The sequence below is a fragment of the Balaenoptera acutorostrata genome, chromosome 4 (assembly GCF_949987535.1).
Source record: "Balaenoptera acutorostrata chromosome 4, mBalAcu1.1, whole genome shotgun sequence".
In the NCBI taxonomy this organism is placed as follows: domain Eukaryota; kingdom Metazoa; phylum Chordata; class Mammalia; order Artiodactyla; family Balaenopteridae; genus Balaenoptera; species Balaenoptera acutorostrata.
Genome location: NC_080067.1, coordinates 28640414 through 28652260, shown reverse-complemented (window position 1 = coordinate 28652260; position 11847 = coordinate 28640414). Strand labels below are relative to the sequence as shown.

Sequence of the window (11847 nt, the reverse complement as noted above, 5' to 3'; positions counted from 1 at the left end):
TTACTGAAGGACCTGTTAGAAATGTTAATTGAGGATTTCCGATGCAGTCTGGAGCTTGCAATATGAGATAGAATTGTAAGCCGGAAGAGTCATTCCATTCCCACCCCCCTTCCCTCCCAACACTGACCCAATTAAATAAAGTTAGTATAATCAGGAAGCTTCCAAAACATAGGAGTGGACATTCATGCAATTTAAAGTGGAAAACAAAGTCAGTTTCATGCTCTTGCATTCAAAGCTGTTAATTAGAAGTGATTGTATCAATTTACATTCCCACCAACAGTGTAAGAGGGTTCCCTTTTCACCACACCCTTTCCAGCATTTACTGTTTCTAGATTTTTTGATAATGGCCATTCTGACCGGCCTGAGGTGATACCTCATTGTAGTTTTGATTTGCATTTCTCTAATAATTAGTGATGTTGAGCATCTTTTCATGTGCCTCTTGGTCATCTGTATGTCTTCCTTGGTGAAATGTCTATTTAGGTCTTCCTCGGTGCTTTGCAATGACCTAGAGGGGTGGCATAGGGAGGATGGGAGGGAGCTCAAGAGGGAGGGGATATGGGGACACGTGTATGCATATGGCTGATTCGCTTTGCTGTGCAACAGAAACTAACACGGTATTGTGAAGCAATTATACTCCAATAAAGATCTATTTAAAAAAAGAAGAAGAAGAAGTGAGCCTGGGCATTGGTACAGTAAAGGAGAAATCAGAGAACAGAGATGGAAACCAAGGGACAAACAAATAATCCAGGAATGACAGTTCTCTTTGAGATGAACAAGTGTGGATGAGTCACGACTCTTCATTTTCCATAGTTTTCTTGCCAGATGGTGCTTAACCCTCACCCCAGCCCTGACCTCCGTGGGTGGGGTGCAGGTGTCTGTCTAGCACATTACTTAGAAGTAAAAACATCAGAAGCTTAATGGTGTTTGAAGCAGCATTGAAACGTTCCTTGTTTCAAAATGGCTGCATTAAATAAGTAATCACAAAGTGGTTGCATTAGAACATTGTGGACCCATTTCCCCTCCAAGTGAGAAGAGGGATGGTTCTGACTTCTCTTTGTTGTGCTCCAACTTGCTCCTCTGCCTTTCCATGCCCTGAGCAATAGGTACCAGCTATGTGCATAAGTGGTGTTTATCATCGCCTGTTAAATAAACAACTGGCCTGTCTCCTGAATGCTCACTATAGATTTATTCAATAATCCCTATCCAGCACTGGGTTATCTCTAATCAGTGAGTTTAGTGTGTGTGAGAATGAGGTATCTAAAGCTGAGTTTGGTGGAAGTGTGGAGGAGCAGGGCAGGGACCAAGAATAAAACAAAACTAATGCATTTTGACCATAGAATTCTCAGAACACATGGCTCAAAGGAAACGTGCCACTGGGTGACCAAGGGACTACGCATGTTCCTTAAAAAACGCTCCTTGTTCATCGTGTAGAAATGAATTAAATGTGTGGAGGAAAGTCCTATTATTAACCACATTCTTGTGGTTTTCACATGAATGGGGTACAAGGTGAATGCAAGATCACACTCTTTAAAAAATCAATATATGTAAGATACGATACCTTCAGTTAGTTTTGTGATTGGTCCCAAGATAATTATGTTGATAAATATTTTCAACAAATAGACATTGTACCTCAAAGAAAAAGAAAATCATTATATTAACAAGCTAGATGTACAAGTACATGAAAAGATGCTCAACATCACTAATCATCAGGGAAATGCAAGTCAAAACCACAGTGAGATATCACCTTACACTTGTTAAACTGGCTATCATCAAAAAGGTAAGAAATAACCTGTATTGGAGAAAAGGAAACCCTTGTGCACTGTTGATTGGAATGTAAATTGGTGCACCCACTGTGGAAACAGTATGGAGGTTTCTCAAAAAATTAAAAATAGAATTACCATACAATCCAGCAATTCTACTCCTGAGTATTTATCCAAAGAAAACGGAAATGCTAATTCGAAAAGATATCTGCACCTCCATGCTCATTCCAGCATTATTAACAACAGCCAAGATATGGAAACAACCTAAGTGTCCACAGATGGATGAATGGATAAAGAAGAGATAGATAGATAGATAGATAGATGGATACACCAATGGAATATAATTCTGCCATAAAAAAGAGTGAAATCTTCCCATTTGTGACAACATGGATGGACCTTGAGGACATTATGCTAGTGAAAAAAGTCAGACAGAGGAAGAAAATAACATATGCAGGGGCTGGGGGTGGGCAAGATGAGTGAAGGGAGTCAAAAAGTACAAATTTCCAGTTAAAAAAATTAATGTCCTGGGGATGTAATGTACAGCATGGTGACTACAGTTAATAATACTGTATTGCATATTTGAAAGTAGCCAAGAGAGTAGATCTTAAAAGTCCTCAATGCAAGAAAAAAAAATTTTTTTGTAACTATGTATGGTGATGGATGTTAACTAGACTTATTGTGGTGATCATTTCACAATAGATACAAATATCAAATCATTGTGCACCTGAAACTAATATAATGTTGCATGTGCATTATGCCTAAATAAACATTTTTTTTAATTTTTAAAAAGAAAAAAACTAAATGAAACCATAGCAGAATATTTTCCTTTCTGTATTAATCAATCACTGTAGTCAATAATATTGTACTAAATGCAAGGATCATCTCTGAAATCACAGAATCTGCTATTTGCCTCTTTGTAGAGATCGAGGGTATGGCAAGCCCCCTGGTAACAACAGATGTTAATTGTTTACAGGAAAATGCTCTTTGTATGAAATGTACCTTCCAGCCATGGATAATCAATACGCAGCTGACACATACTGCATGCACACACGCCTAATTTGGCATCATTCTTTTCGGGGACTTTCTAACCAGATCCAACCAGTGACCACATTCAATAACACTTATGGTTGAGCTTTAGGCCAAGACGCAACAGTGGCTTTTTTATCATCAGTTGTGCTCATTTAATTATTTACAAAGTTCTCCAACAACAACCATTTAAAATGCTTAAAATGGAAGGGGAGACCATATGAGGTAATAGGTGCCTTTGCTGGAGATGTTCAAGGCTCGCTACACCATAGCCTTGCCGGAGACAGTGCCCCATAAAGGAAAGAGTGGGGAGTTTGGAATTAATAGTTTGACTCTGGCTCTGCCACCCAACTGCTTCACATCTCTGAGCCTCTGATTTCTTGTCTGAAAATGAGGACAGTGGATTTACCTTACAAAGAGTATTCTGAGATTTAGAGATAATATAGGTAAAGTACCTATCCCAGTACCTGAATACAGTGTATGATCAATAAACTGAAACAACTATGATAAATGGGAAGAGAGTTGGACTAGATGACGAACTCTGTAGATGACCAAAGGGTTACAGGACATGCCTATTCTAAGATTCTAACCTTTTAAAGATCTACAGTACTGAAAAGAATTGCCCCAATCGCAAGTACATGTTGAGTACTTACTATGTGCAAAGCACTGTGTCTCAAGGAAAACTGTCAATAAATAATGAGAAGCAGGCACTGAGAAGCAGGCACTCAGTCATCTATCTTACACACTTGTATCACTGTTTCTAAAGTTAAATAAATGGAAGCCACCTCAAAGACACTACCAAAAAAGTCTCTTCCCCAAAGGGTAACTCTGAATTAGGGTGAATGTTAACACATAAATACGAGGATTTTATAGGAAGACAATACAGGCTCTAGTCAGGAAACAGAAAGGGCAGAAATGGGAGAAATAACTCCAGAATGGAGACTGCATTAGCTCAGGAAAGCTGTGGGAGGGGCTGAAGGCTTGGGCAGGGCTAATCAGAGCCTAGGGACTGTAGGAGGACAGACGGTGACTCCGAAACACCCTTTCCAGCAACCTGAGAGGCAGGAAAGGGGAGTCCATCCTGGATCTGGGACAGGGGATGGAAGCAGACCAGACAAACAAGGGCAATGGACTCTAGGGCGGAAGTCGTCAAACAGTTTCGATCACGTGCCCTTTACCTGCCAGTGTTTAGACGCTCCCCACGACCCAACATATTATTTGTAAGTTACCTCCATGGGTTCCACATTAAGCGTATTACACAACCTTCACAGAGTACGGACATTCAGAAGGATGAGAGCTATTGAAACAGAAGTTGTGACATCTTATTCTTCACCTTAATCGGTCTTCATGTGCAGACCACTCTGGAGACCACTGGTAGAGAGCAGGTGAACTTGTGGAGAGAGGGGCATATGGAATTGTCACTCCCGGCATAGAACCTCAAAAGGCAAAAACACCCTCAACAAGGCTCCCTTAGCTTTCCTTCAAAAGAGATCCCTGTTGGGAATTCACTGGAGGTCCAGTGGTTAGGACTCCACACTTTCACTGCCGAGGGCGCGGGTTCAATCCCTGGTCAGGGAACTAAGATCCCACCAGCCTTGCGGTGCGGCCAAAAAAAAGGGAGAGAGAACCCTGCCACCATGTCGGTAACCAGGCAGGAACGGTGCCAGGTAAGAACTCAGTCTCCCACCACTCTCTGTCTCACTTTGAGCCCTCTACCCAGGCTTTGGATTGCACTTTGCCCTGAAAAAGTTGCCATAGTTACACCTGATGCCACTGCCAGAAGCTTTTCCACCATTAGGAAGCCGGGACCCTATAATCTGGTAGTGACCACATCTGACATGGAAGTGATTGTTTGTTTTCGTTTTTTTTAATTTGTATTGAAATATAGTTGATTCACAATGTTGTGTTAGTTTCATGTGTACAGCAAAGTGATTCAGTTTTATATATATATATATTTTCTTTTTTAGATTCTCTTCCATTATAGGTATATTGGAAGATACAACATATTACAAGATATTGAGTATAGTTCCCTGTGCTATACAGTAGGTCCTTGTTGGTTATCTATTTTTTTAAACATCTTTATTGGAGTATAATTGCTTTACAACGTTGTGTTAGTTTCTGCTGTATAACAAAGTGAATCAGTTATATGTATACATATATCCCCATATCCCCTCCCTCTTGCGTCTCCCTCCCACAGTCCCTTTCCCACGTTATCTATTTTATACATAGTAGTGTGTATATTTTAATCCCAAACAGCATGGAAGAGTTTGGATGATAACATTACGACTGTTTTCAATTTGAGGAAAGGGAAGCACTTTGTTTAGACTGTATATTCTAAGGAGAGGGACCAAACCTTATAGAATTCTCTTCATACAGAGTCATGGGTGCATTTAAGCACTGGGTCCAGAGTAGGTTTTGTTTGGTTAGTTGATTGATTTTCTAAAAATGAGACTAGCAAAAAAATTACTTCCTCCAAAACCAGGTGTAGTATTAACAAATATCATAGCATATTTTTTTCTGCAGGTTTTACAAATATCTCATCATCCTTATTAGAGGACATCACATTTGCTGGGGAATTTTTATATATGCTTCATCTTATTACTGTAGAGAGAAACACAAATAAACCTATAGTTGGTCTATAAGAACATCACCAAAGCAAACCACAAGGGCAAAAGCCATTTGTCCTGCTTGCTACAATTCCTACCTATGACTGCGTTTTGCAGCCAGGACCCCTCAGCACCCAAATGTACAGAGCCTCCACAGAACTGTGAAAAACACATTTGTAGCCTTGGTTTGACAAGATTTCAATTGGGAGAACTAGCTGGTTTCTGCCTCTAAATGCTGGCACTGGCTTTCCAATGTAATATCTGGTGACTCCTCTCTATCAGGGACTTGGTAGTTCTGGTTACCTTAGAGATGCCTTATCTCCCAGTGCACCTTCAGGGAATGGCAGCCAGCCCGCTGCTTCTATCTGTTTAGCCAAGCCCAGGGGACGGAATCGTGGTTCTCACTGACAAGAGGCAGTTAGTTTACTGGAGTTAAAATAAACTACAAAAGCCAGCCTTTGTAAGGTTTGGGGAACACAGTTTTACATCTCAAAAACCTTAAGAAAAATTAATTCTATAGATTGGTAGTAATTAAGGAAAAATCATAGTTTTTTTTTTTTTTTTAAGTAAGTTAGGTGAATTTTGCAGTTTCCTTAGTTCCTTTTTACTTGGCTTTGTCAAGGTACAGCCAGGACACCTGTCTTGGCTGGCATCAGAGAGCTTTCGGGAACACCACTTCAAGGCAGCAGCTGATTTTGTGCCTCATGTGCGGTGGGAGACGCATGAGAAAAGAGAAAAGCAGAAGTCACAAAGGCTTTCCGAAAGACATAAGAATGTTACAACAGATCTTTTGACTTTATAAAATACTGAGTGTTTTAAAGAACACCATCTTTTATTATAGCCAGTCTCACCACTCTTAGTCATAAAGATAAATGTTATTCCATCTAACCAGAGTTTTTTCACTTTCATTTACAGTCAATTCCATTATTTCACTTGATGTGAACTTTCTATGCTTTCTCCCCGATTATGTAAGTGAGCTGATTATGCAACTAAGAGGTTGGTAAATATGGGGTTTATTATAAGATCAACATTTTTCTACAGCTCAGGTTGTTTGTGGAGTAACAAAGAAAATAGAAAAAAAATTTTTTTACCAGCCTGCCCTGGATTCAGTTTTATCATTCCCAGGTTTGAGTTATAAATGTCTGAATCTTAATCCCTTTTACAAATTAGCCTGGATCCTTAGTCCAGATGTGAAAGGAAACTAGGTTTTGCTTTAAAACAACAAGGCTATAGACAGTGGCAAAACAAAATACTAGTTAAGTAACTACGGCAAAATCTCATTTATTTAAAATCCAATAAGGAATTTGTGATAGTTCAGAAAGGCTCAAGACCCAAGTGTACCTTTGGTCTAATTGTGTAAGAGTCTGCTAAAGCAGTTACTAATGGAAAACACTTTTTTGAAAGAGAAGGCGGAAACTTCTAAAGGGACTGTTTCTACTACCTTTAAGTAATTTTAGACATTTACAATACTGAATGATTTCTTAGTTATAAATAATTCTTATCCATAACTTAAGTCCTCTGAGCCACCACTAAGTAAATCTTCCTTGACATACCTACAGGATTTGTTATAGTGATGAAGGTGGCCTTTCACTTATAAAATTAAAATGAAAGGCTTTCCTCAAATCGGACTATCCTTCCCTACTAGTTTCCTTTGAGCAAATCAGGTTGTTGGATGTTCTGCTTTAAGTACACGAGATCAAGAAGCAGCTTGCTGGGTTCAAATCCCCCTTCTGCCAATTGGGCATATTATTCACCATTGTGGTGCTTCCACTTCCTTACCTGCAAAATGGGAAAAATAATAATACCTAAAAAAATTTTAAACTGTAAAGCACTTAGAACAGTGCCTGGTTTCTTAAAGATTAGCCCTTGTTGCCATGACACTATACAGCAGGTCAGTGATGCAAGTCAGACTCAGTCACACCCCCAAGGCATCACTAAGAGAAACTTCCGTGAAATGATAAACATTTTACAGGAGGCAGGTTTTTTAGCCCCTCTTTTCACAAGGCTTACGGGCATATTTTCACAGCGCAGTTCATCACAACTGTTTTCCATTCTTCAGTCTTCCTTTCTTTTGGGCTCCAGCCACCAAACTTAGCCTGCCAGGTACTTCTGCTAAATTATGCATAAGCTTTTTCCAAGCCACCCCTCCGAGTCTCTACGAATTCGTCTCCGTTCTCTTTTCATTTAGGGCCAGAACGCACCTCCTCCCTGAAGTCCTCCGTCATCAACGCCCCCCACTTATGATCAGCCTTTGACTCAGGCGCAGCCCTGCTTGGGAACCCCTTCTTAATAAATTCCTCAGATCGTTACAGGCTTTCTGAATCACCTGGTCTTCACCTGAAATTTTTGATTAAAACGTGGAGTTTGAGCAGCCCGCTCTGAGTTGTAGGACTTTGGGCTCCAAACAAAATTCCTAGTTAAAGACACAAGAACAGGAGCACGGGTGAGCTGCGGCCCCCGAGGCCTGGTGAGTGCGACCACAGGCCGGTCTAGAGGACCGTTCGTTTGGACCGGACAAGGACGAAAGGAGGTTAGTGACGCACCTGAATTAAGTCCGCTAGACGAAAGGAGACAAACTAATGCTTGATATGGTGCTGAAGAGTGAGGACCGCGCGCGCGGGCGCGCGCACACGCACGGAAAGAGAGGAGCAGTCCCAGGTATCTGACAATGACACGCCCCGATCCAGACATGGCCTCAAAGGCCCCCGATTTCCGGAGCGCCCCCGCCCCCTCCGGAGATTACTGTCAGCGCATCCCTCCGCCCTGCCCCGGCTCCGGCGCGCAGGCTGCGCTCCTCTCCCCTCCCCCGGCGGCCGCAGCTCCCCGCCCCCAGCGAACGCGGCTCTCCGGTGTCCTGTCGAACGCCCGCGTGGCTGTCGGGTTTCGAATCCACGCGCCGACCCTCGCCCTCGGTGCGGGCTGCCGAGTCGCGGGCGCAGCCTTTGGTCCCCCGCATCAATCATTAACGGGCCAGCTCGGGCTTCTGCGACCCGAGGGAGGGAGGGATGGTACGGAACTCGAGCCCAGGAACAACTCTATCCCCCGAGGCCGCCGCGAAACACTAGCCAGAGAGGCCCCCGCCCTCCCCCAGTGCGCCCGTCCCTCCCTCCCTCCAGCGCCTCAGCTCCCACATCCCCTCCTCCCGCGCCGGGGGCGGCTGCTGCTGCGCCCGCACCGCGCGATGCCCAGTCACCGCAGCAGCGCCGCCGTCAGCCGCTCCGCCACCGCCGCTGCAGCAGCGCGGGCGGCCGAGAGCCGGTAGCAGGGCGCCTGGCGAAGGGGCCGCCGAGCCCCGTGCGCTCCTACCGGTCGCTACGCGGCTGCGAAATCGATGACTATTTTTATTTACTTATTTATTTATTTTTTAGGAACGGCTGCTCCGACGCTCAGGTCTTCTCTGGAACCTGCAGCGACGCCCCCGGCGCGTGCACAAAGGCTCCGACGGCAGCCGGCGGGGACTGGCGAGCGCGCCGGAGCCGGCGCCAGAGGTCGCCTGTGCGCGCCCTAGCCAAGCCCCGGGCACCATGCCGCGGCGCCTGCAGCCCCGGAGCGCGGGCACAAAGGGCCCGCCCGGCACGACCGCGGCGGCTTCGGAGGCCGCCTCGCGCCCGCACCCCTCACTCTCCGGAGACCCTCCGGCCTCCGCCAAGCCGCTGCTGCGCTGGGACGAGGTGCCCGACGACTTTGTGGAGTGCTTCATCCTGTCGGGCTACCGGCGGCTGCCGTGCACGGCGCAGGAGTGCCTAGCCTCGGTGCTGAAGCCTACCAACGAGACGCTCAACTTCTGGACGCACTTCATCCCACTGCTGCTGTTCCTGAGCAAGTTCTGCCGCCTGTTCTTCCTGAGCGGCCGCGACGTGCCCTTCCACCATCCGTGGCTGCTGCCGCTGTGGTGCTACGCTTCGGGCGTGCTGCTGACCTTCGCCATGAGCTGCACGGCGCACGTGTTCAGCTGCCTGTCGCTGCGCCTGCGCGCAGCCTTCTTCTACCTGGACTACGCGTCCATCAGCTACTACGGCTTTGGCAGCACTGTGGCCTACTACTACTACCTGCTGCCCGGCCTGAGCTTGTTGGACGCCAGGGTGATGACCCCGTACGTGCAGCAGCGCCTGGGCTGGCACGTGGACTGCACGGGCCTCATTGCCGCCTACCGCGCGCTCGTGCTGCCCGTGGCCTTCCTGCTGGCCGTGGCCTGCACCGTGGCCTGCTGCAAGAGCCGCACCGACTGGTGCTCTTATCCGTTCGCGCTGCGCACCTTCGTCTTCGTCATGCCCCTGAGCATGGCCTGCCCCATCATGCTCGAGAGCTGGCTCTTCGACCTGCGGGGCGAGAACCCCACGCTCTTCGTGCACTTCTACCGCCGCTACTTCTGGCTGGTGGTGGCCGCCTTCTTCAACGTGAGCAAGATCCCCGAGCGCATCCAGCCGGGCCTGTTCGACATCATTGGCCACAGCCACCAGCTCTTTCACATCTTCACTTTCCTCAGCATCTACGACCAGGTGTACTACGTGGAGGAGGGCCTGAGCCAGTTCCTCAAGGCGCCGCCGGACGCGCCCACCTTCTCGGGCACCGTGGGCTACATGTTGTTGCTGGTTGTCTGCCTGGGGCTGGTCATCAAGAAGTTCCTCAACAACACCGAATTCTGCAGTAAAAAGTGAGCCTCCGCCTTGGAGGAGACTGCCGGCTCGCCCACCTGTTTGTTTGAAGTTTCTGTTGTTGGTTTGTTTTCAAGTTTTGTTGTGTTTCCTTCTTTGCTCGAGGAGGGTGCTGCAAAACCACAGGGAAAAAGTTCAGTGCGACAAGGGGGTCTCAGTGCACTTAGGGCTTTGGAAGAGGGAGGTGGGGCAAGCAGGAGGGAGAGGGCGGCTGGTTCTTGCCCCTGGAAAAAATGCAGGTGGTGTCTGTGACATCCAGGGATTCTTCTAAGGCAGCGAATAGAACCCCACATAAAACCCCAACCAGTTCAATCTTCCAGTCGTCTTTTCTGCCAGAGGTAATAACAAGCAGCCCTTGTGAGGTCAGGCATGCAGTAAAGAGGGTAAGTAGACAGAATCCCTGGGTACTTCCGTTTCGGTGTGAGGAATGCTTGGATTTGTCAAAGAATAGAGCTTTGTAGGAAAAGAGCACAGAGACACTAACCCAGGGCTTAACCTGCTAGAAAATGCATGGAATGTGAACACACGTTAATTATTTCAAAATGTTTCTTAGATGTTAGTTAAATAGTAATATATACAATGATTTTTCATAATTTATCAAAGCCTGTGATCTGCACTGAATTTTCTTTGTCACGTAGTTTTGAATCTTGCAGCTCTTCTGCATTGCATATACTTGAACTGGACATCAGGGCAAGCTGCTTGAGAGTTCTCAGCTACTTTTTTAAACAGTATTTTTTGAAGGCCTGTGTGTGTCATGATACAACTGTGAATTATTCTACCTTAGGGACTCTGGTTAAACTATTGGGAAGGAGCTAAGTGGTTTGTATAGGTCCCAGATTGCTATTTACTTTAATGTATTCCACAAAACCCATCCTATTTTTTGGTTTTGTTTTTAATCTTATTCTCTCTTTCTCTACTGATTCAAATTGCCACTGGAATAAATGTGCCTTTTGAAGCAATGCCCAAATGACTGGTCCTCAAACATAGTTTCTTGCATATGGAGAGCAGTAGGTGTAAGCTTTTCTTACTTTATTGCAAATCAAGGTTTAACATTCTACTCAGGAGGGAAGGAAGATGGTATGGGTTGTAAGTTTTTGGTAGGACCAGTAGTGGCTTCCTAGGACCTGCAGAGCATTTGGCTTCTCTTAAAAGGAGAAGAAATCAACCCACTAATGAGGCTGTGGTTCCTAATGCTGCCATCGGGGAAGGTGAAAGGACACTGTTCTAGACTGAGCCCATCTAGCCTTGCTTAAAATTAAAATCGTAGTATTCAGGAGTAAATATGGCAGTTGTAATATGAAAGTCAGGAGTATGTTACTTGAGTTATAGCTGAAAATTTTGAGTTAAATAAGATGACCTTTGCCTAGTTAAGCACTGAAGTCTCATTTGGATCCAGACTATGGAAATGAATGGCGGTCACCCTAAATCGTTGAGAAATTAGGGAAACACGCTCCTGAGATCCTATCTGACAACCACATTGGCCAGTGTTACTTAAGACATTTCTCATAAACGTTATCCTGGACTTGAGATGGCAAGTCTAGACTAACACAAACTACTGAGGTGGCTTATTTAAATACTTAAAACACTTCTTGACAAGTCCTTTGGGTGAAGAGCCAAATAAGTCATTGAATGGGGAAGTCTTGACTTCATGGTATAATTTAGATCAAGCACAGAAGGTAGATGAACACTTACCTCAGCACTGGTAGGCTGGTGCTCCTGCCAAGATTGCTCTTTTTGTTTATGCTTTTAATCACTACTGTACTTGTAATCAGAGAGGCTCAGCACAATTCCCTGGAGGAA

At 45.2% G+C, this 11847-nt stretch overlaps 1 protein-coding gene across 1 annotated transcript; it reads left to right on the top strand.

Moving 5' to 3' along the window:
- Positions 1-8916: 8916 nt before the first annotated feature.
- On the top strand, positions 8917-10960 carry PAQR9 (progestin and adipoQ receptor family member 9). The gene has a single exon (XM_007188086.3). It carries the CDS (start codon positions 8917-8919, stop codon positions 10048-10050), a length of 1134 nt encoding a protein of 377 aa, XP_007188148.1. The 3' UTR covers positions 10051-10960.
- Positions 10961-11847: the final 887 nt, after the last annotated feature.